The sequence below is a fragment of the Arabidopsis thaliana genome, chromosome 3 (genome assembly GCF_000001735.4).
Source record: "Arabidopsis thaliana chromosome 3, partial sequence".
Classification (NCBI taxonomy): domain Eukaryota; kingdom Viridiplantae; phylum Streptophyta; class Magnoliopsida; order Brassicales; family Brassicaceae; genus Arabidopsis; species Arabidopsis thaliana.
The window spans coordinates 22,440,078-22,464,518 of NC_003074.8; the positions used below are offsets into that span (position 1 = coordinate 22,440,078).

General features: G+C 38.0%; 8 protein-coding genes across 15 annotated transcripts; 5 read left to right on the top strand and 3 right to left on the bottom strand.

Annotated features, from left to right (window-relative positions):
• Positions 1-120: 120 nt before the first annotated feature.
• On the top strand, positions 121-1,430 carry AT3G60710 (F-box family protein; the record flags this gene model as incomplete). Of its 3 annotated transcripts, NM_115935.1 has the most annotated exons (4): positions 121-296; positions 384-678; positions 824-964; positions 1,045-1,395. In NM_115935.1, the coding sequence occupies 4 exons, from the start codon at positions 121-123 to the stop codon at positions 1,393-1,395; spliced, it is 963 nt and encodes a 320-aa protein (NP_191630.1). The 3 variants fall into 3 exon arrangements, with proteins under 3 accessions (NP_191630.1, NP_001325775.1, NP_001325774.1); NM_001340055.1 differs by having other exon boundaries at positions 121-749; positions 1,045-1,430; NM_001340054.1 differs by having other exon boundaries at positions 121-964; positions 1,045-1,430.
• A 263-nt stretch (positions 1,431-1,693) lies between these two features.
• PDLP8 (plasmodesmata-located protein 8) lies at positions 1,694-3,799 on the top strand. Of its 3 annotated transcripts, NM_115936.4 has the most exons (3): positions 1,694-2,684; positions 3,297-3,404; positions 3,527-3,799. In NM_115936.4, the coding sequence occupies exons 1-3, from the start codon at positions 1,958-1,960 to the stop codon at positions 3,529-3,531; spliced, it is 840 nt and encodes a 279-aa protein (NP_191631.2). In that variant the 5' UTR covers positions 1,694-1,957; the 3' UTR covers positions 3,532-3,799. The 3 variants fall into 3 exon arrangements, with proteins under 3 accessions (NP_191631.2, NP_001326962.1, NP_001326963.1); NM_001340057.1 differs by having other exon boundaries at positions 3,297-3,797; NM_001340056.1 differs by having other exon boundaries at positions 1,694-3,404; positions 3,527-3,770.
• Positions 3,800-4,812: 1,013 nt separating this feature from the next.
• On the top strand, positions 4,813-7,196 carry AT3G60730 (Plant invertase/pectin methylesterase inhibitor superfamily). Its single transcript, NM_115937.2, has 5 exons — positions 4,813-5,331; positions 5,498-5,911; positions 5,996-6,187; positions 6,284-6,415; positions 6,782-7,196. The coding sequence occupies exons 1-5, from the start codon at positions 4,878-4,880 to the stop codon at positions 7,147-7,149; spliced, it is 1,560 nt and encodes a 519-aa protein (NP_191632.2). The 5' UTR covers positions 4,813-4,877; the 3' UTR covers positions 7,150-7,196.
• TTN1 (ARM repeat superfamily protein) lies at positions 7,168-13,444 on the bottom strand (the record flags this gene model as incomplete). Of its 3 annotated transcripts, none has more annotated exons than NM_115938.6 (17): positions 13,033-13,444; positions 12,387-12,934; positions 12,129-12,231; positions 11,753-11,929; positions 11,411-11,593; positions 10,965-11,081; positions 10,759-10,863; positions 10,466-10,636; positions 10,154-10,369; positions 9,733-9,931; positions 9,336-9,541; positions 9,031-9,252; positions 8,422-8,931; positions 8,065-8,334; positions 7,954-7,998; positions 7,687-7,872; positions 7,168-7,598 (listed from the first exon to the last, which is right to left on the bottom strand). In NM_115938.6, the coding sequence occupies exons 1-17, from the start codon at positions 13,246-13,248 to the stop codon at positions 7,308-7,310; spliced, it is 3,765 nt and encodes a 1,254-aa protein (NP_191633.3). In that variant the 5' UTR covers positions 13,249-13,444. The 3 variants fall into 3 exon arrangements, with proteins under 3 accessions (NP_191633.3, NP_001327227.1, NP_001327226.1); NM_001340058.1 differs by having other exon boundaries at positions 7,308-7,598; positions 13,136-13,287; NM_001340059.1 differs by lacking the exon at positions 7,168-7,598 and having other exon boundaries at positions 7,859-7,872; positions 7,954-7,978; positions 13,033-13,287.
• Positions 13,445-13,590: 146 nt separating this feature from the next.
• AT3G60750 (Transketolase) lies at positions 13,591-17,381 on the top strand. Of its 2 annotated transcripts, none has more exons than NM_115939.3 (7): positions 13,591-14,409; positions 14,561-14,651; positions 14,755-14,860; positions 14,949-15,231; positions 15,313-15,461; positions 15,548-15,701; positions 15,788-17,381. In NM_115939.3, the coding sequence occupies exons 1-7, from the start codon at positions 13,927-13,929 to the stop codon at positions 16,745-16,747; spliced, it is 2,226 nt and encodes a 741-aa protein (NP_567103.1). In that variant the 5' UTR covers positions 13,591-13,926; the 3' UTR covers positions 16,748-17,381. The 2 variants fall into 2 exon arrangements, with proteins under 2 accessions (NP_567103.1, NP_001190145.1); NM_001203216.2 differs by having other exon boundaries at positions 13,619-14,409; positions 14,564-14,651; positions 15,788-16,858.
• A 1,157-nt stretch (positions 17,382-18,538) lies between these two features.
• On the bottom strand, positions 18,539-19,125 carry AT3G60760 (uncharacterized protein; the record flags this gene model as incomplete). The annotated part of the gene is made up of 2 exons (NM_115940.1): positions 18,539-18,853; positions 19,072-19,125. The coding sequence occupies 2 exons, from the start codon at positions 19,123-19,125 to the stop codon at positions 18,539-18,541; spliced, it is 369 nt and encodes a 122-aa protein (NP_191635.1).
• Positions 19,126-20,111: 986 nt separating this feature from the next.
• Positions 20,112-21,702, bottom strand: AT3G60770 (Ribosomal protein S13/S15). The gene is made up of 5 exons (NM_115941.4): positions 21,557-21,702; positions 21,408-21,480; positions 20,852-20,990; positions 20,566-20,752; positions 20,112-20,481 (listed from the first exon to the last, which is right to left on the bottom strand). Exons 1-5 carry the CDS (start codon positions 21,577-21,579, stop codon positions 20,448-20,450), a joined length of 456 nt encoding a protein of 151 aa, NP_567104.1. The 5' UTR covers positions 21,580-21,702; the 3' UTR covers positions 20,112-20,447.
• An 833-nt stretch (positions 21,703-22,535) lies between these two features.
• Positions 22,536-23,756, top strand: AT3G60780 (hypothetical protein (DUF1442)). Its single transcript, NM_115942.2, has 2 exons — positions 22,536-22,677; positions 22,957-23,756. The coding sequence occupies exons 1-2, from the start codon at positions 22,618-22,620 to the stop codon at positions 23,551-23,553; spliced, it is 657 nt and encodes a 218-aa protein (NP_191637.1). The 5' UTR covers positions 22,536-22,617; the 3' UTR covers positions 23,554-23,756.
• The last annotated feature ends 685 nt before the right edge of the window (positions 23,757-24,441 follow it).

The window sequence follows — 24,441 nt, forward strand, 5'->3', positions numbered from 1 at the left end:
TCTAGAAATTTCTACGACTCATGTTGCAGAACGCGGTTTAATTTTGATTTGTTTTCTTAGACCTTAGCTAATAAATACCGTGTCTTTGTCTCTTTGTTCTGTTGATCAATTTAGGGACCAATGGAAGATTTGATAAGCCAATTGCCCAATGAGTTGCTGCAAGAGATACTCTTGAATCTTCCCACGAGTGAGTCTGTTAGGACAAGTGTCTTACCGACAAGATGGAGAAATCTCTGGCAAAGTGTTCCTGGTTTGTACCTAATTTCTCGACAGATTCTTAAATTTGTAAACTTGCGGTTAGAATATGTAATTCTGGATGATTTTGATAGTTGTGAGTCTTTCTATCTACCTCACCTTGAGGTTATGCATTTAGGGTTTCGCAGTACACCGAGTGATGTGGTTCTAGAGATGCTTATCTCGTGCTCTCCTGTTCTTCAAGTCTTGAGCATTTGTGATGTTGGAGTTGACTTTTTGAAAGTGCGATCTCAGACGTTAAGGAGCTTGAGTCTATGGACATTTATCTTTAAGGGAGAAAATGATGATGTCTCCTTGGGTGATGATGGAGAATCTGGACTTGTGATTGACACTCCTAGCTTAGAGTTTCTGCGTATCAGAGATTTTCCATTGGAAGACTTCAGAGTGGAAAGTGTTATTTCTTCTATCAAGATGTGTATCGATGTACGGTTTTATGGGGAGATGACTTTTCAAACACGCAAACTTTGCACAAGTTTTTTGCTGAGTTCTCGGAGGTCACAGATCTTAGCATCTCTGGCCATACTCTAGATGCATGTATTTGTTCTTACCAAGTGTTGGTTCTTGACAGGGAACCTATGCTTACACAAAACTGCAACAACTGCCTGAATTCAAGAACTTGACCCGTTTGTACGCTTTTCTCCATACCGACTATTCAGAGATGTTGCCTATATATCTCTCCAGCAGTCCCAACCTAAAATCTATTGACTTGGTAATGATTCCTTCTCTTGGTATTGAGAGTAGCGAGTGACTATATATATTATACATGTCTTATGGTGTTTTCCTTTGTAGGAGCTTCATGGTTATCCAAAGATGGAGGAAATTGCAAGCTCACCAGTGCCAAAATGTCTCCAAACATCCATTGAGAATGTCAAAATAAAAATGACGCCCAAGGCTGACCAAGAGAAAAGCCGAAAAGCTGAAACCGAGGTTGCTAACTACATCTTAGAGAATGCAACACTTCTGAAGCTCACTCTATGGTTAGATGATGAAGAAGAAGACGAGTCTAGCAGCGTCCTTGAGAAAATTCTCACCTTTCAAAATTACTCTTTTGTAGAGGTGAAGATAGGTCGAGAAGCATCGAAATTTCGCCTAGGTTATACATTTGATGAAGCTAAGCACTTTAGTCGTCGTTTTCTTTAAATCTCTTATGATCAATCTAATTAGCCCTTTTGGTCGTGGTCAGGATTTAAAGAAAGTTGTTTCTATCACTTGAAAATTCTCCACTAACTTGATGAGAATATGTGTGATGGAATCGATCTAGCGAACATATACTAATCAAAAGGACATGCCTAAAATGGGACCCTCTTTGCACAAAAGAAGTTTCAAGATATTATTATACCCACAAAACCAAATCTTCTTTAATCATGTCTAAATCATTTTAGGCACTCTTAACAAAACAATAATGTTATCATCCAATTTGTCTACACTTTGGTATTGATTCGTTACAAGTGAATGTTCTAGACCACGTTTGTTGATCTATTATGTAGTTTTGTATTCATCCTAGCTACATTTATATATATCCACTTATTTCTTAACTACGGTATGCATTATACATGTTTGTATTAATGTCGCCGATAAAAGTTTCGGACCCATAGTGATGAATAATCATTCTCGATTATTATTGTTAAATAAAACACTACAAGGAATAAGATAGATCAAAAACGAAAGCTCCTTTGAAAACAATCTCAAAGAACAAGAAAATATGAGAAGACTCTTTCTCTTCTCTCTCCTCTTTTTATTCTTTTACTCATCCTCCTCCTCAAGATCTTCATCAGAATCTCACATCTTCATCTACGGAGGATGTTCACCGGAAAAATACACACCAAACACACCTTTTGAGTCAAACCGCGACACTTTCCTCTCCTCTGTCGTCACTTCCTCCTCTGACGCGTCCTTCAACAGCTTTGCCGTCGGCAACGACTCCTCCTCCTCCTCATCCTCTTCCGCCGTCTTCGGCCTCTATCAATGCCGTGACGATCTCCGATCATCAGACTGCTCAAAATGCATCCAAACCTCAGTCGATCAAATCACTCTCATTTGTCCTTACTCTTACGGCGCTTCTCTCCAGCTCGAAGGCTGCTTCTTACGTTACGAAACAAACGATTTTCTAGGGAAACCAGACACAAGTCTTAGGTACAAGAAGTGTAGTTCCAAGAGCGTTGAGAATGACTACGATTTCTTTAAGCGGAGAGACGATGTGTTGTCGGATCTTGAGTCGACTCAACTCGGTTACAAAGTTAGCCGGTCCGGTTTAGTCGAAGGTTATGCTCAGTGTGTTGGTGACTTGAGTCCTAGTGACTGTACGGCTTGTCTTGCCGAGTCTGTCGGAAAATTAAAGAATCTTTGTGGCTCGGCGGTTGCAGCTGAGGTTTACTTGGCTCAGTGCTATGCTCGTTATTGGGGCTCTGGTTACTATGACTTCTCTTCAGGTCAGTCCATAAATTAAAATCTTTATTTCATTTATTAGCTATTGCTCTAATTTACGTAAGTTCTTTAATTATATTCGTGAATCATGCTTAGTGCCATGATAATATAATTGAAAATTGTAGTAATGAACTGTATAGAAATGTGTGAGAATTTGACAAAATTTAAATTTCCGCCGCTTATAATTGAGAAAATCACAAGTCTAGTCGCTCCTTGGTAGCACGAGAAAGTTGAAGAAATCATAAAATTTTCGTTGCTTTTTTTTTTTTGTAATTTCCACTGGAAAGACACCATTAAGTATTGAATAAAATAGAATTAATCTTTTGAATCATTCGTTGGAAAATTCGAGTATCATGATTATAATATCATTGGTCAGAAAAGAATGTTTTTGCAATATATTATTCTTTTCTTTATAGGCATAGCCACCCATGTCCCCATTTTCAACTTTATTTTATATATTCTTTATAGCTTGATCAATATCACATAGTCCAAAAGTCATTGCATCTTAGAAAATCTAATTCTTAGCTTGATACTATATTGTCCTTATCTTATGTACTTTAATTTGTCACATACAATATTAAGATCTTTTTAAATTTGATCTAATTTTCGTTATTAAGATCCAACGAATGGAGATCACGTGGGGAAATCAATCGCGATCATCGTAGGAGTCATTGCTGGATTCGCAATTCTTGTTGTTCTCCTCTCCCTTTGTAGAAACTCCATGCGTAAGTCTATACTTACTTGCCTAATCTTCACATGATTAAGATTTAAGATCAAATCACTCATTTTTAGTATATATTTAGAAATAAGTATCATGATCTCATAATTTTTCTTATCTGATTTGCAGATTGATATAATGAAAGGCATGATTCGGGATACAAGATTCTAGGGACCTGTTTTTTTTTTTTTGAACTCTCTTGTATTCCACTATTCCTTTTATTTTGTAGGAGGAACACATCCGTTACCGTTCCTTGCTGAAATTTTTGGTTTATCAAAAGGAAAACTATTAGTGACTGATGATATAATGATTTTTAGCTTTGAGGTATTAAATATTTGTATAGTGTGACCCGTATTGTCTGCCTTAAAAAGATGCTAACTTTATTCCATTAACTAGTTTTAGACTAAAATCCACTTTCCTTAGCAGGCGCAATTATTCGATACTCATACTTAGATAAGTAGATTATCATTTCCGGAGAACAACGTGATTCGATCGATTGAGTATCATTAAACTTTAAAAGGTTCTGCCGGCAAAAAAAAAAAAGAAGAAGGCTTATAAGACTTGAGAGGTTCCATTCAATCAATTCTTTGGTTTTCTACGATCCGGATCTACCCGGTTCTCATGGGTTTCACCACATATTCCATTGAGCCATTAAATTATTATGGACTGGGCCTCGGCCTACTAAGCTTCTAAGCCGTGTAACATATCTAAAAGACTAAAACATTTTCCATGCAACCATTCCTTTTTTTTTGTATTTTTTTAAAAATTAATTCAAGAAATTCTTTTACCAAAAACATATAAACCCATGACAAAAATAGTAATTTTCACTAATGTTACAACATATTACTCCAACAAAATTATTACTTTATATATTATTCTATTAAAATATAACTGATCATTCATGGATTTTGTTTTCTTTTCTTTTTGACTCCAAATCCTGAAAATTTCTTTTATTTATATATATATATATATATATATATATATATATATATATATCTTATCCATCGTAAATTCGTAATAATGGGATTATGATTATATATCACTATACCAGTATATAAAAATTTAGGTTTAATCCAGTATATATAGTAGTCTCTCAGCTCTTGAAGATAATAAACTTATGATGAAGAAGAACAACTTAAGGTTGTGTTCTTGACACATAGACGTATACGTTTACTCACTTTGATACAGAGCGTTGCACTAATTTACAACCTGAAATGTATAACGTAATTAATGAAGTTAGTCTCATATGCATGGGCCATCAATAATCATATAAACAAAAGCTTACACATACTCTCACACGTGCCTTATCTCTCTCTCCATCTGTTAGATTCCTCGCCACCATCTTCATCTACATTTCTACGACAAGTTCCATTCTTCGTTTGCTGTTAAATACACAACAACATCAATAATTATTTACTTAAAACGCATTTCAAGAAAATTACTAAACACTACAACAATCTTATAATAACATTTACTAAAAATGTCCACGTTTGTAAAAGTCACCGACTTAATCACTATCATGTTCTTTCTAGCCATTGCTGCCGTCATAACCGCCTCAAACACAGCCGAGTTGGATGTACTTGAAATGGCTAGAACTGCTGTGGTTGAAGCCAAGACTAGTTTTGGGTCAATGGCTGTGACTGAGGCAACTAGTGAAGTTGCTGGTAGTTATTATAAATTGGGGTTAAGTGAATGCGAGAAGCTCTACGATGAGAGTGAAGCTAGGCTATCGAAACTGGTCGTAGATCATGAGAATTTCACCGTTGAAGATGTTAGAACGTGGCTAAGTGGCGTGCTTGCGAATCATCACACTTGTTTAGACGGTTTAATTCAGCAACGTCAAGGTCATAAGCCTTTGGTCCATAGCAACGTCACGTTCGTGCTCCATGAAGCTTTGGCTTTCTACAAAAAGTCTAGAGGTCATATGAAAAAGAGTAAGAAAACTTACACATACATTCATGTATACATAATTAAATAAAATGATACAATAAATCGCTCTGTTTTATCACTAAATAACGATTGTAGACTCCAAGATAAGTGTAAATTTTTGTTTGAGATATCATGGTTTATCTATTATGGATCTCTAATAACATTTGGTAGGGCTGCATGGACCAGCGAGACAGGGCCATGGACCAACGAGACCAAAACATAGACCAACGAGACCAAATCATGGACCAGGAAGATCACACCATGGACCATCAAGACCAAACCAAAACGGTGGAATGTTAGTGTCATGGAATCCAACAAGTTCAAGGGCAGATTTCGTGGTGGCTCGGGACGGTTCGGCGACTCATCGGACGATAAACCAAGCATTAGCCGCCGTTTCAAGAATGGGTAAAAGTCGGTTGAATAGAGTGATAATATACATAAAAGCTGGTGTTTATAACGAAAAAATCGAAATAGATAGACACATGAAAAACATCATGCTAGTTGGTGATGGTATGGACCGTACAATTGTCACCAATAACCGAAACGTCCCGGACGGTTCCACGACTTATGGATCAGCGACATTCGGTATAAAATATTTAAAATTCTACTATTAATCTTCATACATAGATCATGCATGTTGAATAATTACTGCGCTTACTCGTTATATAGGAGTGTCCGGGGATGGATTTTGGGCACGGGACATAACGTTCGAGAATACTGCAGGACCACATAAACATCAAGCTGTGGCGTTGAGAGTGAGCTCAGACTTGTCTTTATTCTATCGGTGTAGTTTCAAAGGATATCAAGATACTCTTTTCACGCACTCACTTCGTCAATTCTACCGCGATTGTCATATTTATGGTATTATTTTTAATCTATGTACCATTTGTTTAAACTCGTATGGAAGCTAGTCATGATCATACATGGATTAAGAATTTTTGGGAAATTTTGGAATAGGTACGATTGATTTCATATTTGGAGATGCGGCAGCTGTTTTTCAGAACTGTGATATATTTGTGAGGCGGCCTATGGATCATCAAGGCAACATGATCACAGCTCAAGGAAGAGACGACCCACATACAAATTCAGGTAATGTTTTGTTTGGCCATCTTTTGACTATCAATCAGGGGTCATCAACTATACCGAAATTATTAGAACCAACCGATTCTAATCAGATTATATTTTTAAAAAAATTGTTCATATGAAAATATCCAAAAACTAATGCATGCGAAAGGGAGGAAAATCGAATTAAAATTTAAGTGTAAGTTTGACTTGATAATAATCAAACTTGAACAAATTACCAAAAAATTAAAATAATCAAACTTGAACAGAAATCGAATTGGAAACCAATTTTTAACCAACCCCAAACCGGAATTCATATTGAAAACTCCTATCGTTAATAGATACCCATGGTTAGTGTTAACCATGAATTTTTTGTTTACCTTACTGGATTAGGCATTTCGATCCAACACTCACGGATCAGGGCCGCACCAGAATTCGAAGCAGTTAAAGGCCGGTTTAAGAGCTACTTGGGCCGGCCATGGAAGAAGTACTCACGGACAGTGTTTCTCAAAACAGATATCGACGAGTTGATTGACCCGAGAGGGTGGAGAGAATGGAGTGGCAGTTATGCTTTGTCGACGTTGTATTACGGCGAGTTTATGAACACCGGAGCTGGAGCAGGGACTGGTAGAAGGGTGAACTGGCCGGGATTTCACGTCCTACGCGGTGAGGAAGAGGCTTCTCCGTTTACCGTCAGCCGATTCATACAAGGAGATTCTTGGATCCCTATCACCGGTGTGCCGTTTTCAGCTGGGGTTTGAGTCACTTTTGAATGAATAAATCATCAACACAATATAACATATTTAAGAATATTACCAAACCCTAGCAAAACTAGAAGTATGATGGATAATAATTTAGCACATATAAGTGTACTACGAAGAACAAGAGACAAAAACTGACTCCAGGACAATGCGTAAAATCAGAAGCCAGAGGAGTCGACCAATGAAGAGTAAGACGCATTTTCGTCAGCAGCCGATTTATTTCCGGCTATATCCTTAATCACCAATCTGTTTCTGGTCTTGAACACTACTTCATGGTCTAAACCAGCCAACTCGCACAATTCTAACCTCTGAGTCTTAGTCGTTTCCATGTCTGCTTCCCAACAAGATTCTGAAATTATCTCTATCACTTTCTCCATCTTCTCCTCTGTCACTAAGATTCCGTTTTGAAGTAGCGCAAGATAGACTTGTTCCGCTGCCGCCTTTCGGATCTGGATCATGTGAAAAGAAAATGTCGAGTAAACCAAAATGCTTTTAAGATTTAGGTAGAATTGTGTTTCATATTGAAGTGACAAGAACCATTGGGTATCGGTGGCCAAGGAATGATAGAAGTTGAGAGAATGCTTTTGTGCTGATGAAATGCGAGACTGAAGCAATATATCCAAGTATTGCAAGGCCTGCTTTTAACTTTGTGAAATCCTTAGAAGCTCTTAGTTCGATGGCTAGAGAATCCATGACACCCGCGTAGAAACTAAACGTATACGACTGAAATAAAATGATGACAGATTAGCTTTGTATGGAATGTGTTTAGAATCAATCTATAACCTTTGGCAATTTTAAACCAACCTCTTGATTCAGAAAGATCTTGCTGCTGAAGAGGATCTCAATTGTCTGTGTAAAAGAGAGAAGTTAAGACATAACAACATGGAAGTAGAGGTTAAGACGGGGAGTTTTTACCTGTAGACAGGGTACCATAACTCTGTCACATTTCTTGTACTCTTGAAGTATCCAGAGAATGTCATCTCCCAGGGCAGACTCTCTGGATTGTTGTTCTTTAGGGTCTTTAGCTTCACCTTCCCTCATATACTCCAACAATGCAACGAGAGAAGCCTTTCTAAGTGAATCTTGTAATCCTCCAATTGAAATTACTAATCCAGACATCACCTCTTTGCTGTAACAACGGAGTTTCAAAAGCTGCACAAACCGTGGGAAAGAGAAAGCCGGAACCTATAAAGGAAGATATATAATTTATAGTCAGATAAGAAATTCCATCAAATAATCGATGAAGCAACCAAGTCTCCAGGATCAGCTTACCGCCCATTGTAAGTTTGCCTTGTTGGGAAGAATTTCTTCCAGTTTTTCTCTATAAGGTACATGAGGGACGGAAACAGATTTGTGATACAAAATCCTTTGAAGAACCTTTGCAGCTGTTTCTCTTAATTTATCCATTTTCTCCACTCCTTGCTTCAGCATACCTCCAATTAGACGGGTCGCAAGATTCGAATCGAAAAGTGAGGACGTATCATCGTTATAATCACCCTCTGAATATGTTTCCATTTTCTTACAGAGGATATATGTACACTTCTCAAGACCATGGACTGCAGCTTCACGAACCCAAGAACCTACATCACCTCGGTTATCAACTGAATAGTCATCAAGAGCTTTCAGTAAAGTATCCATCACTTCAGTCTTGATAAGAAGAAAAAGAGACAGGTCATCATTTCCAGGATCGCTAGCCCTTTTCTGAGTAAGAGTCTCACACACGGATGTGAGTCCTTTTACAGCATTCACACGTGCCTCTGCATCTCTGTCTTCAGGGTTCACCTGCTTGGAAGAAAAACATCCATCAAATCAATTATTTCATTCTGTTTTCCAAAGTTAATTATATCATTCTGTAATGAAGTCAAATATAGTCTTCATTACCTCTATCTTACACGCACTGCAGAGCTTCAAAACTATATCCTTCCATTTTGCAGTCAATAGTTCATATGGCAAGACACCTAGTGCAAGTGCAGAACCTCTTCGGACAGCTACATTTGGGTCCGTTAGATGTTTTAGGTGTTTTAATATTAAATCAACAGATTTCTTATCATTGCCAACGAGATAAGATTGCACAAGCTGTTTAACAGCACTGACAGCTGCATTCTGTATAATAAGTGAAACTTGTCAACTATTGAATTCTGCTAATAGGATGAGAATAACTTCATGACTTTTAGAAAGATAGGTACCTGTATTTGAGAATTGGGATGTCTTAAATTCTCAGTGAGAGTATCAAGCAAGATCCGTTCTGTTCTTTCAGCTAAAGTCACATGCGATAACGAAATACACTCGATAAATCGTGAGACAGCCAGTCGCATTATTTCTCCACCTTTTCCACGGTAAAGGCGTGCTTTCTCAATGGAAGGAACAATACCAGCCATACGCTTTTGGCTATCTGTAAAAATTGAGTGCAACATGAACCTTAAATATAAGGGATAACGATGCCAACCATCAAACTCTGTTAATTTTTCATCTGATTAAAAATCCGCTTACAAAGTCTAGATTCCAAGATGGTGCCCATATTTTTGACTTTCCATATGCAAAGGTGCCACAAAAGCCAAAGCTGAAAAAATAGATGGTACTAACCAGCAGAAAGGACATAGCCACACTGGTGCAGAGCTAACACAACCTCTCCAGCTGCCAATGTTGCACCATGGCGCATGCACAAATCAGTTGAAAGGGTACAAGGAATTAGTTTCTCCAGCACATAGTTGGCAAAGTGCTTAGGCTCGTACTTAACAAGAGGAGCAAGAGCTTCTGCAGCAAGTTCTCTCAAGCTTTTATCCTGATATCACAATATTGAATAATTAACATATTATAAAAGTTATATGATACAGTTCCCAATCAAGCTATTGGCTCTAGTTCATGGGTTGTTGAATTTTGAAATTAGTTGTTGAACACTTAAACCGTTCCCACAGTAAATACAAGCAGGGCATTAAAGAGATATTAGATTTGCAGATAAATCAGAGATAAACCAAATATCAAACAGTGTTTAAGATAAGCATACCCAGTGGCAGATCTTGTTGTATAGCAATTCATCCACAAAAGGATATAGATATCCTTCATATTGAGCAATGGAAACAGCAACCTGAAGGTAAGAGTTCACCCGAGAAGATAGGGAAAAATAATCAGCTATGCTCACTATGTCAATCCCATGAGGGTAATTTCCTTGTCTTCCAACATTCTCTTGGAAAGCAGCGGCAGCAGCCCTTCTACAGTTCACCTGACAAAAGAAATAAATAAATTATACGCAATAAAGAGAACTTCAAAATAAAGCAAGAAACGGCGAAAAAATTATAGTCAAAAGAGGGATTAGTACCTCTCTATCAAAGGAACCCACTATCAATAAATCTGGAGCAAGCTGATCCAGCACGTTTTTCATATCTTTGTGGGAATAGGCGCGCCCAAATGCCCAACAAACATAGGCAGCTGCATCACGCACATGAGATCCAACACTGTGTGGACCTCGGCGAACATCATAATGGAGTGCCTGTAAATGAAATTTAGATGTAAATCCACAGAACTTCTGCACTATTGTGGGTGGGTGATGCCATTTCTTCGTATGCGATGACTATAGATATAAGTATTCATGTGCATGAAATAGAGTACGACCTTCACAATAACTGGGACGACTAGTGGAAAACTTCTAGGCAAAAGTAACCCTCTACGAGCCAGTTCAGCTAAGGCCAAACAACCCCCATGCCATGAACCATCTCCCTGAATGCCATGAAAACCACAATAACTGTCAGCTAGATAATGCATGCTTTTAATTGGATTTAAGTACACGCAAGCCATGCTGCCATATCCACAACGAGTACCTCTCCTGGTGAAAAAAGCTCCAATACAGATGACAACACCTCATCAGACAGAACAGATGTTAGACGTGAAGTAACACGACCTATACCCTTTGCAGCAGACCAACGAACCACGGTGTCCTACACAGTTCAGAAAATAATAAATTTCAAAAGGACAATGCTTGCAGATACTAGTAACATGTGCGATTGTCTGGTTGGCAGCTGAAAGTTTCAAGAGGCGGAAAGTTCACATAAGATATTAATTCAGGCCATCACAGCTTTACGTGCCATCTCAGATATGTATAACATTCAAGATCTGTTTAAGTACTATCTGGTTACTCGAGTCTACAACTTAATATAAAGCAGCCTACTTATACTCAAATTATTGTGTGGGCATCTATTCGTATAAGTTTAGAGATAACCACCTAAAGTTATCAGCCTAACAGTAGTATCTCACCCTTTAAACATACCGTGTCCCTCAAACCAGATAGTAGCATTTCAATAATCTCTTCTAAGATTTCTGGAACATCCATATCTTCATCCTCTTGATCATCCAAACTTTCTGGTTGTAAGATGGCAGTCACAGTATGATCAGGCGCCAATCTTTGAGATGAACTCGTAGACATATTCTCAGAAAGAGAGGCGGTTTGAGCCTGCAGGTAATTCAATAAATAAGTCTCGGATGACTAACAGAAAATGACTACCAAACATTATGTCAATATTGACATTATTCATAGAGTAAAAATATAAAAACACATGACGAGGAAGAGTTCCTCTTTGCACTACTATTCTACAAGCTAAAAGGTATGTACCACATAGCGCCAGGAAGGTGAGCGATGAGGAAGACAAACAAGCCCTATCCTCTGAGTTAACTTGATCAAATACTTGCGAAGCAGAGAACTTTTAGCCGCCGCGTTTGATTTGCTTAGCACAGTCACATCATTCAAAACAATAGGAAGCACATCTAGCAACACTTTCCGGCTAGCAGTCTGCCAACATGAGTAGACATATTAGATCCAGATGCAAATTGGAACAGGTTAAGTAATAGAAACCAGTAATATTTCTACAAGATACAAAACAGATAAGTCAAATTGATTATGTACTTTACAGACATCTATATATGTTTGACGTGTTAAGTATGGACCAAAGTTAAAACAAAGAGAATTCCAGGTTACAAACAGAATAAACCTTAAAAATGGCAGATAGAGCTTCCATTACACCAAGCAAGCGAAAGTGGTTCGTGACACTATCTTCCTTACAAGACAAAACTTCATATGTCCACTCAAAAAAGCTGAAACGGAAATGCCACAATAGAATAAAGAAAATTAGTTAATCCATTCACGGTGAGTAAATTGTACATGTTACAATTGAAAACAGCAGTTTAGAAACAATCTTAAGTGTTCAAAGTGAAACAACACTGAAGCACTGATGGTGGTAGGAACAGACCTCGAAAAAGCTTTTCCCATATCCGGACGAGTTAAAAGCTTAGAGAGTAGCAACCCCGATATCCTGCGCATTGGTCCAGCACTGCACAGATAGTCCTTACAGAAACCTAATATCTTCAATACCAAAGGAGCAAGGTCATCCACACCAAAGGTCTTGTCATCAGCAATGCTTGTATCAACAGAAGAAATATCAAACGGAACCAACACAAGGATTGAAAGCCACAAAAGAGTAACACATTTGGCCTCCATTTCTCCAGTGCTTTCTTGCCTCAAGGCAGAAACAGAATTTGTACTATGGCACTTCTCGAGGAGCAAAACGGCGAGTTCCAGATCGGATACTTGATGCGGAAAGAACTTGATAACAGCTTTGTACCCACATACAGTAACTAAAGCATAGATAATGATGCTTATTGGCTTAATAATCTCAAGAATTTCATCAGGTTTGGCCTCTAAATCAACTGTTTTGGAGCGGATGATAAACATTAATGGAGAAACTATACTCTCTAAGTAAGGTTCCACTAATTGACCTTGCTCCTGGTATTTATCCATCTACAATACAACAAAACAAAGTCGGAGAAAGTAAATCAACATGATACTGAAACATGGGTTGGATCAAGTAGATGAAGTCAAAAGACTAAGAAGCGTACAATGGATCGGATCTTATGAACAGAAGTAGGATCAACAACACGGCCATTTGAAACAATATCATCGAGAAGAGATTTAACGAGCTTCCATTCTTGTAAAAAATACCTCTGTAGAACTCTCTCCTTAGAATCATGCTCATCGTCTTCTTCCTCTTCAATTTTTACCGCCGTTTCGATTTCGATCTTCGTCGGCGACATTTCCTCTGCTCTAGATGCCATTACTGGAAAGAGAAAGGGGTTCAATAAATTCCCGCCCGCCGATAATACTCTCAGTGTAGAACCACCGGCAAATCACGAGATCGGTGACGTCGACGATGAGTTTACATGTTAAGGCCCATAGTAATTTATTGGGCCTATATACCCATGTTCCTATTTTGGGCCTATAACCTTCCTCAATGTAGCTTCGTTGGTCTAGATTTTCCATCTTTGGGTGCTTTTATAAACCGGCTTAACCAGAGTTGGTAGGCTTGATACTTGAATCTCTTTCTGGTTTTGTATATTCAAGAATAAGCAAACATTTCCTTAAAAATAACTTTTTTTTTGTCGTACCTCATTTTAAAAAAGATATTTTATCCTATTTCATTATGGCGGAATATCCAAAGAACAAAAAATGGTAGTAATAAAAATAGCGAAAGGCATAGAGGATCACTAAACTCTTAGCCTTAATCAGCGGTCAAGATTATACCTTTTAGTGAGATCCAACGGTCATATTTGATCCAAGTTGTCCCTTAGTGAAAACGAAGAGATGGCGAAATTTTGTTTGATTGGCTAAAAATCAACACACTGATAAAATAAGAGTTGCAGAGAGAGTCTCTCATCTTCTTCATTTCTTCACCACCATCATCACACACCTTCTTCTTCTTCTTCTTCTCTCTCTATCACAAGAGAGTCAAATCCATGGCTTCTACTTCTTCCCTCGCTCTCTCTCAAGCTCTCCTAGCTCGTGCAATCTCTCACCATGGTTCTGACCAACGTGGATCTTTACCAGCTTTCTCTGGACTCAAATCCACCGGTTCACGCGCCTCAGCTTCGTCTCGTCGACGTATCGCTCAATCCATGACCAAAAACCGATCTCTCCGTCCTCTTGTTCGCGCTGCAGCTGTTGAGACTGTTGAGCCAACCACTGATTCGTCGATTGTGGACAAATCGGTCAACTCGATTAGGTTTTTGGCTATCGATGCGGTGGAGAAGGCCAAATCAGGTCATCCTGGTCTTCCTATGGGTTGTGCTCCGATGGCTCACATTTTGTATGATGAGGTCATGAGGTATAACCCCAAGAACCCTTATTGGTTCAACCGTGACCGATTCGTTCTATCTGCTGGACATGGATGTATGTTGCTCTACGCGTTGCTTCATCTTGCCGGCTACGACAGCGTCCAGGTCTGTGATCTCTTCTCTGTTTAATTGCTTTCGATCTGATCGTAATTGATGAATGTAGTAACTTTAGTGGATAGATTGAATCTGTTTTGATATTCATCTGATGGCTGCTTGAAGTAGATTCACTGAAAAGGTGTTTGGATTTGTTTATTAGGAGGAAGATTTGAAGCAGTTCCGTCAATGGGGAAGCAAGACACCAGGACATCCTGAGAATTTCGAGACTCCTGGAATTGAAGTCACTACTGGTTTGAGATTTTGCTTCTTTTGGCTTATGGTTCATGTGAAATTTCACAGAAACTATCTATAACTGTATTTACAATTGTGCTCTCTGCTTTGGCTGCTATGCAGGTCCTCTTGGACAAGGAATCGCTAATGCTGTTGGTTTAGCTCTTGCTGAGAAGCATTTGGCTGCTAGATTCAACAAACCTGATGCTGAAGTAGTCGACCACTACACGTAATATATATAACCCATAGTTATGTTGTCGTTCTTGGTTTGTATATAGCTCTGATAATAGAAATACTGTTTTTGATTGATTGTCTAGATATGCGATCCTTGGAGATGGTTGTCAGATGGAGGGTATTTCTAATGAAGCTTGCTCTCTAGCTGGCCATTGGGGACTTGGAAAGCTCATTGCTTTCTACGATGACAATCACATTTCTATAGATGGAGACACAGAAATTGCCTTCACTGAGAACGTGGACCAGCGATTTGAAGCCCTTGGATGGCATGTTATCTGGGTGAAGAATGGAAACACTGGGTATGACGAGATCCGTGCTGCCATTAAGGAAGCTAAAACTGTTACTGACAAGCCTACTTTGATCAAGGTAACTACACAATTTCTTAACCATCAAACATCGGTTGGTCTAAAGACCTTTGATATTGATTTACCATATTGCGTAATCCAGGTCACTACTACCATTGGTTATGGGTCTCCCAACAAGGCGAACTCATACAGTGTCCATGGAGCTGCACTTGGCGAGAAGGAAGTTGAGGCTACCAGAAATAACCTTGGATGGCCGTATGAGCCGTTCCAGGTACCTGACGATGTAAAAAGGTTAGTAAATCCAAAGCAGGCTTATGTTTGGTTTTATTGCTTTGAAGTTGCCTTGATGACTTACTGTTTGACTTGCACTTCTCTAGCCACTGGAGTCGTCATACACCTGAAGGAGCTACTCTTGAATCTGACTGGAGTGCAAAGTTTGCAGCATATGAAAAGAAGTACCCAGAGGAAGCTTCTGAGTTGAAATCTATTATCACTGGTGAATTACCTGCTGGCTGGGAGAAGGCTCTACCTGTAAGTAGAACTCTCTTTGCATTCTGTACAATTCAATTGGTATTCTAGATATGAGTTATAGAACATCTTTCTTTTTCCTTTTTTAGACATACACACCAGAGTCTCCAGGTGATGCCACCAGAAACCTGTCACAGCAATGTCTTAACGCCCTTGCTAAAGTTGTTCCCGGTTTCCTTGGTGGAAGTGCTGACCTTGCATCATCCAACATGACATTGCTGAAAGCCTTTGGCGACTTCCAAAAGGCCACACCTGAAGAAAGAAATCTTAGGTTTGGTGTTAGGGAGCACGGAATGGGAGCCATCTGCAATGGCATTGCCCTTCACAGCCCCGGTCTTATCCCTTACTGTGCGACGTTCTTTGTCTTCACCGACTACATGAGAGGTGCCATGAGAATCTCAGCTTTGTCTGAAGCTGGTGTTATCTATGTTATGACCCATGATTCCATTGGTCTTGGAGAAGATGGACCAACCCATCAGCCCATTGAGCACATTGCAAGTTTCCGTGCTATGCCCAACACTCTTATGTTCCGTCCTGCTGATGGAAATGAAACAGCCGGTGCATACAAGATCGCTGTCACCAAGCGCAAGACACCATCTATCTTAGCTCTGTCTAGGCAAAAGCTGCCTCATCTTCCAGGTACATCCATCGAAGGAGTGGAAAAGGGTGGATATACAATTTCTGACGACTCTTCAGGCAACAAACCCGATGTGATCTTGATTGGAACTGGTTCTGAGCTAGAGATTGCTGCACAGGCTGCGGAGGTGCTCAGGAAAGACGGCAAAACCGTTAGAGTTGTTTCTTTCGTGTGCTGGGAACTATTTGACGAGCAATCAGATGAATACAAGGAGAGTGTGTTGCCATCGGATGTATCAGCTAGAGTTAGCATTGAAGCAGCTTCGACTTTCGGATGGGGAAAGATTGTTGGAGGCAAAGGAAAGTCCATTGGTATTAATTCATTCGGAGCCAGCGCACCAGCACCCTTACTCTACAAGGAGTTTGGTATCACCGTTGAAGCTGTTGTTGATGCGGCCAAGTCATTCTTCTAAGAGATTTAAGATCGGACCATTCTCTCTGAGGGGGTTTTGTCTGAAACTTGATTTGGAAACAAGGCTATTCACAACATTGTCTCATATCTCGAAATAAAGTGCAACAAGACACAAAGACTTTCACTTTCTTTTTTGTTTTTGTTTTTTGTACTTCAGGTCAAGATAGGTTTTCGGTTTGAGAAGAGAAACAAATTAGAAAGACAATGTAAAACTCCCATGATCATTCGTGTAATGCTAAATGCTTGAATTTCAGCAAAACTTTCTAGCATTTGTTTCTTGGGGTGTAGACTAAATTACCTACATAAGCAGACATAAGCATTGGGTGGACAAGAGAAAACAGGGTTTGGTTCTTCTTTAAGGTATATCTACATTTGGGGGCCCTATTTATCCATATTGAAGGAATGGTGAAGTTTCTACCTTGAGATATCCAAATATCCATATCTCTGGGGGTTTTATCTGAAACTTGATCTGGAAACAAGGCTATTCACAAGAGTGTCTTATATCTCAAAATAAAGTACAACAAGACGCAAAGACTTTCACCTTTTTTTTTTGTTTATTGTAATTTGGGTCAACTAAGGTTTTGGCCTTTTGGGTTTGAGAAGAGAAACGATTTAGAAAGACAATGTAAAACTCCCACTATCATTCGTGTAATGTTAAATGCTTGAATTTCAGCAAACTTCCTAGCAATTGTTTCTTTGGTGTAGACTAAAATGACCTACATAAACAGAGATACGCATTGGGTGGACAAGAGAAATTAGGGTTTGGTTCTTCTTAAGGTACGTTTACGTATATCTACATTTAGGGTCCATAATTATCATAAGAGGAGATATTGAAGGAATGGTCATGTTTCTTCTACCTTGGCATATCCAAATATCCATGTACTAAGCCTAACAACTAACAAGAGATGAAGAAAGCTACGCTTGTCACTCGTCAATTTGTCATTACTCATCACTCATCAGTGACGACAACACAAGTAGGACCCACTACTTGTTGGCATCCCAACATTATAGTATGCTTCAACAGTAAAGAGTATATTCAGATTCCCTTTTTGTTCCGATAGTTAATGGGCTATAGGCCCAGTAAAGCACAATACTGTCCAATGGAATTAAACTCTAGGCCTAGTTAATGACACTAATTTGTAGCTCCCATGCACGTGACAAAACATCCACACGCATATGTAACACGTGGCTTAATGCTGATTGGCTATTCGAAAACGCTGGACCATCTCTGATTGACGGCGAACCGAAATTGGTCATGAATGCAACTTTGGTGTTAAGTTTTGATAAACAAATACAAGACTTCGGATTTTTGAAGATATTGTACCATGATATTTTAATTGTATTGTGGAGTAAATTTTTTTGGTTTGTTAATATTATGGTTTTGTCAAATTCTTAATACAAATTTATTATAATATATGTGTTGTTAAGTGTTATAGCAAATGGTTGAAATGTTAGATTTATTGATTGTATTATTTAAGTGTATTTTTTTTTTATGTAATTAATTGGATGAAATTTTATATTTGAATTTTGGATAGTATTATATATTATAATATATGTTTGTCAAGTCTTAGAGATAATATTTTGATTACATATAGTTAATTTTATTAATAATGAAGAAATTATGTAATTCTAGCATATTTTCTTGCTCAAGATGTATTGGTGTGAGCAAATGTATAATACTATAATCCCTATTTTCCATAGCAAGTAAATATTGCTTGAAAACGCCCATGTTTCTGATTCTGTGTAAGCAACTTTTGCAAGTAGATTGTGTAACAACAAGAAATCTCTTCCTTTAAGCATTGATGGCGATGTCAAAACTGTTTGTAACTCTCACAATAAGTATGTGTCTCTTAAGTTCTGGATTCCAAATTGTCACATCTCTTGAAGCCTTCACCATATTTGATCGTCCATATCTATTCCTCAATGGAAGATTGACCCGAACAAACCTCTCAAGTGCTGAAACTACCACAAATCTCGGAACTCTGTTCTGTTCATCCACGAAACTGTTTTCGAACATCAACTGAAATGACAATAGTCCAAGTGCTGCAGTTCCTTGTTTCTCCAAAGAAGCCAAACTTAGAATCTTGCAGTCCCAAGGTGGTGCTTCCTATTCCAATATTCTGCAGTAACAACATGAATACTTGATACTTTCGTTCCATGAATATATGAAGACCACATTACATATTTGTCCTTCCACTATGCTTATGCTTCTCATCTTTCTCTGTTTCGTTTTCCTGCCATAACTCTCTCATTCCATCAAGTTGCAATTTCAACACTTTTAACTATAAGCCATGTCTACTCATAAGTTCTTAGGCCTGGACCTACAACTAGATCTGAGTATGCAAAAGCCACAGTGAAAAACTCTCTCATCAAAGCCATCCCAAAAACATGTCTACTTGCTGATTGTTTTTCCAAGAAGTTGATTATGTTGCACGTACTTGTGATTCCTCCAAGTAACCAATGGCTACACTGAACCAAACCAATCCACCAATAGTGACACGTATCTGTACTTACCTGCCTAGATTTTATGGTCGTTCTCTTCATTGTCTAAATTCACCAAAAGTTGTTGACACTTGGGACTGAGACATGTGATCTTGTATCATAAACTGCAGACTTTGAAATGGTTTGGCCTCTGTGAGAAACTTCACATGATAAGAAGGAACTCTCTGCAACAACTTATAAGTCATGTTAAAAAACTCCTATTGATTGAGCATCTTTCTATTTCATCATCCATTGATTTCGACTCAAGTCACCTTCCTTCACTAAAGTCTATTGACAATCCATATGACCATATTCTTTGCATGACCAGAGCAACCTCCAAATTATATCTTTCTCCTGTTTGTATTTGAACTTACTGTTGAACTTTGCTTCTTTCGTTACTTAAGAGCAAAAGAAAAGAGAACATATTTAGGTTTATGATGTAACCAGAACTGCTCTGTTTTATCTGTCGAGAGAAGGAGAACAAAGTAAGTGGGAACTTGTTTTTATTTCACTGAGACACGAAAGCAACGACTTGTAACTTCTCGGACACTGATACCCATTCACAACCGACACGATTGTGTTATGACACCGTTAGACTTTTACATACACACTTAATTATAGGAGTATAACATAAAACGGAAATTCTATTACAAACTAACACTTACAAGCTTACAAATTTTTTTATGTCTTCCATTAACATGTCCATCCCATCTAGGTGAAGGATCATCAAGAACTATACTTCTATAGGATTCCTTCATTTCCAAGGTATTAGCCAATCTGATGATTACAAAAACCACAAGAATGCCTGCGCTTGTAGACTCGGAAATTTGTTTTATCATCGTCGGAGTTTTAGAGTCTTTGTCTAATTTGCTAAACAATAAGTTAAAAGGAACAGACATTAAAAACATGCAACTGAAAGAAGTATTAAGACAATATCTAAGCCCAACACTAAATTATCTTCAACTTGGACGCTACTAGCGGAGATAATCTGTAAAAATTCTCTGAGAACGATAATTAACGTTAATTGAAAGATAAGCTGTAACGATAATGGAAAGATTCGCATAAACAAATTCGTTCCCTAAAATCAAAATCTCATAGCAAGTTGTAACCCATCAAAACTAGCGAAAACAGATACATAGGTTCAAAAGAAGAAGAGCTTTGAGTTGCAATGCAGACAATGAAATGGTCCTTCTTGAAGGACATGATCAACTCTATTCTTCTCAAGCCACAAGAGTGCTTGCAGTTGTAGACTCGCTGCAAAAGCAAGAACAAGAGTTGGCATCAAAATTCAAAGTCAAGAGATGATAATCAAGAACTCTTAGATGTTCAAGTACTTACTACTTCCAGACGGGTGGGAGCTTCTTGGTCTTCTTGTAGTAACGAGCAAGACGATGGATTCTGCTCTCTACAAGAATCAGCCTGAATTTGGAATCCTTATCTTTCCTGTTCCTCTCAAGATGCTTGCGGATAGCAACAGCTTTCTTGATCAAGTGATACAGATCCTCAGGGATCTCAGGTGCAAGACCTAGAGAGAATTACAAAAGATCTCTTAGTTTCAGTGATTATTCAATAAGCAAAAAAAAAACAAACACTTACAAAAGAATCAAGAGAGATTGAATAGTACCATGAGCTTTCAAAATTCTGAGAATCTTGCTTCCAGTAACACTTTTCACCTGTGGAATTCCGTGAGAGTCACGAAGAATGACACCAATCTGCGATGGGGTCAAACCCTTCTTCGCAAATTTGCAGATGGACTCATCAACCTAATTCAATTATCAAAACAAACATCAGGACCAATCAAAGTAAACACTTTATTCTCAAAGAAGTATCAAGTAAGCTAACTTGGAGAGTGCAAGCAAACACATCAATATTGATTGCATCACAGATAGTACTCATCAACAGATTAAATCACTAAAACGAACTATCACATCAAGATCATAACTCTATTTCTTAATATGTCACAAAAGGATTGAAACTAACAAACAACAAATCACATCAATAAAATCAAATTCAATGACAAACCAAAACTAAAATGCAGAAGATTCTCATATTCCAAATTTCCTAACCAAAATTAGAATCAAATCCTATGTTCAGCCATGCGAGAGGTAGCGATAACATTTTCGAAACACAAATTGAAAATGAAATCAAACAGAAATCTAGATTAAGTCTACGAATCTTACATCTTGAGGGGTTGTCTTGAGCCAGCTCGGAGATGAACGCTTGTACGGCAAAGCAGATGCCGAGATACCCTTACTACAGAACACACAACAAAATGTAAGAGAACAAGTTTTCAAATCAAGACTCAATCAGATACGAGAAGGAAACGAACCCTCTACTATGCATTCGACCCATGACTGCGACGGCGAAGTGATCGTCCTCTCACTGAGATCGTTCTTCCTCGGTTTCTTTCTTACGGCTGCTGCTGCGCTTCAGAGAATCCACAAACCCTAAATTGCTTCTTTATATATACCTCGTATCTTATGGTCGTGCCACAGGTCTTTTTGTTCCCTAATCTATATGGGCTTTAGTTTTCATACATAGGCCCAATTAAAATTAAAAGTCTACAAAAGGAGGCCTTGAAACTCATGTATAAAACAACACATATGTAAACGTTACCGTTTCGAAAATAGATAAAAACTTTCGTTAGTTTTAAATTAGTTAGCATTTAGTTCTTTTTCATAATCAGTATTAGCAGGTTTAAGTATACAATTTTGTTAGTTGTTTATTGTGTAATGAACTTTTAAATTGAAACTATATTATTACAATAGGATGCATAAGAAAGTATCCAATCGTTCTGATTAGAAGTCTAATCAAGTAGTCATCAACCTAAGGATAAGTGAACAACAAAGACGCATTAATAGCAAAACTCATTTTAAACAAAAACGGAACCTAGCTAAATTGGTTTATGCAATACCGATCTATTCACAATGTATGTAGACACAAAATAGGGATAAACGTCATTGTATACACATTAACCTAACAAGCACGTTACACTACATATATATCACAGTCCCAAACGAATACTTAACACATTACACATGATCATAATCAAAAGTCATTTAATATGTTGCACAGGGTGTAGAATTTAAACCCTAGACCTAAAGAAATAAATTCGCTATCGACATTAAATGTTATTCAAAACAAAATCTAAGAATCGAAGTGAGTAAATAAATGGGAAGATAGAAGGGAATGAAGGACACGTAAATGATTGGGTTAAACAAATGTCAACGCTAAGTCCATTCCTTAAAGCCAAACCACACCCATTTATTAACCTAACTGCCTAACCGTCTTGTCATCACCTTCCTTTCCTCAACTTCTCTTTATATAGAAACCCTTTCTTCTCTCGAAAGCCAAACATTTTTATCAAGATATTAACACAAGAATACGATCATGAGGCTCGTCTGGTCGCCGGAAACTGCCTCTAACGCTTACATCCACACCGTTAGATCAGTAAGAATCCTCCTCTAATTCAGATGGCGCATTTTGTACATCATCTTTTGTTTTCTTGTTCATGTTTGTTCACCGTCAATTCAACTTGTTGACCTAAATTGTATTTTGATCAAGGAAATCTTCAATATGTATATGAATTACAATTTTTATAGTTCTTATAATTAATATTTTCTTCGCTGTGAAGTATATGTGGTTTTTATTTAGTCGATCTTGATGTATCATGTACATATATGAATTTAGAATCTTGATGTAATTATTTCTATATGTGTGTCTTTGAAGTGTAAAAGCTACAGAGACTCGAGCGTGGCGGAGTTTTTATCGGCTACGGCGGCGGGATGGAACACGAGGCTGATCGTTGAGACTTGGTCACGTGGAGATCCGATCGCAACTAGCGTCGGACTCGCCGTGGCAGCGATACACACATGTGGAAGACACGTGTGCATAGTTCCTGACGAAGAGTCGAGGTCGGAGTACGAGGCGGTGATGAGAGGAGCCGTTACGAGTGACTCAACGGAGGTTATGGTCTTAGACTCGGCGGAGGACGTGGTGGAGAGAATCTCCGGCGTGGATTTCATGGTGGTTGATTCGAAACGCCACGAGTTCGTAAACGCGTTGGGATTAGCGAAAACGAGCAAAATGGGCGCCGTTTTGGTGTGTAAAAACGCCACGCTGAAATCTATCCCTGGGTTTAAATGGCAAGGTCTTTTGAGACGAGGTACACGTGTCGTGAGATCGGTGTTCTTACCCGTCGGGAGAGGATTAGAGATCGTACACGTGGGAGCCAGTGGTGGTGGTAATGGTTTGAGGAAGATTCCTAGCCGTTGGATTAAACACATAGATCCTCGATCTGGAGAGGAACACTTGTTTAAGCGTTAGTCAACGTTTTTGTTTTCCCTTTTAATCAAAAACAATGTCATGTATTTTTTCCATAACAATTACCATTTCTAATCATGTAATAGATAGAAAAGAATATCACCACATCAAGAAGTAATTGGTGATTTGTTTCCAAATGTATAGCTTCCTTTTGCTTCTAGATTTGTTTCCCAAAAATGTTATTTTTGAATTAGATGAGAACAAACCCATGATACCTTTAATATTCCTCCTGATTTGGCCAACCAAAGAAGTCTAATTTTCACTCAGTTGCTAATGAAACATAAATAATTACTTGGGACTTGATTTTACACTCCTAAAAGAAGTGATAGACTTGGTCTTGGACTTTATGATGTAATGGGATTGAAACCCTAAATGTGTGTAATCTCAATCAAACACAACTTTTAAAAACAATAAGAAGAAGTAATATATTCGTCTGTACTTTTGAAAATTGTTAGTTATTTTAGGGTTTTTTTGTGGGATTATAAGCCATCACTACTTGGGAGAATTATCTTAAATGTGTGATTTTTTTTTATTTTAAAATGTAACGCATCTCACGCCTAATAGAGTAATAATCGTTCGTACACGTATCTAAGAATATAGTCTACAATTTACTTTCATTTGAAGATAATCTTGTATTTACACAGAATCAATTTAATTTGTCCAACTTCAATGTATTTGGGAGAAATTAATAGCTCAAATGGATATTCTTCTCCTTATAAATTTTTAAAATGTCCTTTAAAAGTAATTTCCTTATATCTTTTTTTTTTCAAAAAAAAAAAGTCAAAGGAAAATTAAAAAATTTAATAGCTAGTCCAAACAAAGAAATCTATTACAATAAATAAATTATTATAATATTTTATTTTCTTATTCTTCGAGTGATATTATAAACAA

Coding starts and splice junctions, on each gene's coding strand:
- AT3G60780 (NM_115942.2), top strand. CDS start 22,618: ATGAGGCTCGTCTGGTCGCCGGAAACTGCCTCTAACGCTTACATCCAC. Junction 22,678..22,956: donor ACATCCACACCGTTAGATCA/GTAAGAATCCTC, acceptor GTGTCTTTGAAG/TGTAAAAGCTACAGAGACTC.
- AT3G60770 (NM_115941.4), bottom strand. CDS start 21,579: ATGGGTCGAATGCATAGTAGAGG. Junction 20,991..21,407: donor TCAAGACAACCCCTCAAGAT/GTAAGATTCGTA, acceptor TAATTGAATTAG/GTTGATGAGTCCATCTGCAA. Junction 20,482..20,565: donor CTCCCACCCGTCTGGAAGTA/GTAAGTACTTGA, acceptor TTGCTTTTGCAG/CGAGTCTACAACTGCAAGCA.
- PDLP8 (NM_001340057.1), top strand. CDS start 1,958: ATGAGAAGACTCTTTCTCTTCTCTCTCCTCTTTTTATTCTTTTACTCA. Junction 2,685..3,296: donor TTACTATGACTTCTCTTCAG/GTCAGTCCATAA, acceptor TTCGTTATTAAG/ATCCAACGAATGGAGATCAC.
- AT3G60730 (NM_115937.2), top strand. CDS start 4,878: ATGTCCACGTTTGTAAAAGTCACCGACTTAATCACTATCATGTTCTTT. Junction 5,912..5,995: donor TTATGGATCAGCGACATTCG/GTATAAAATATT, acceptor CTCGTTATATAG/GAGTGTCCGGGGATGGATTT. Junction 6,188..6,283: donor CCGCGATTGTCATATTTATG/GTATTATTTTTA, acceptor ATTTTGGAATAG/GTACGATTGATTTCATATTT.
- AT3G60750 (NM_115939.3), top strand. CDS start 13,927: ATGGCTTCTACTTCTTCCCTCGCTCTCTCTCAAGCTCTCCTAGCTCGT. Junction 14,861..14,948: donor GAAGTAGTCGACCACTACAC/GTAATATATATA, acceptor TTGATTGTCTAG/ATATGCGATCCTTGGAGATG. Junction 15,232..15,312: donor ACAAGCCTACTTTGATCAAG/GTAACTACACAA, acceptor TGCGTAATCCAG/GTCACTACTACCATTGGTTA.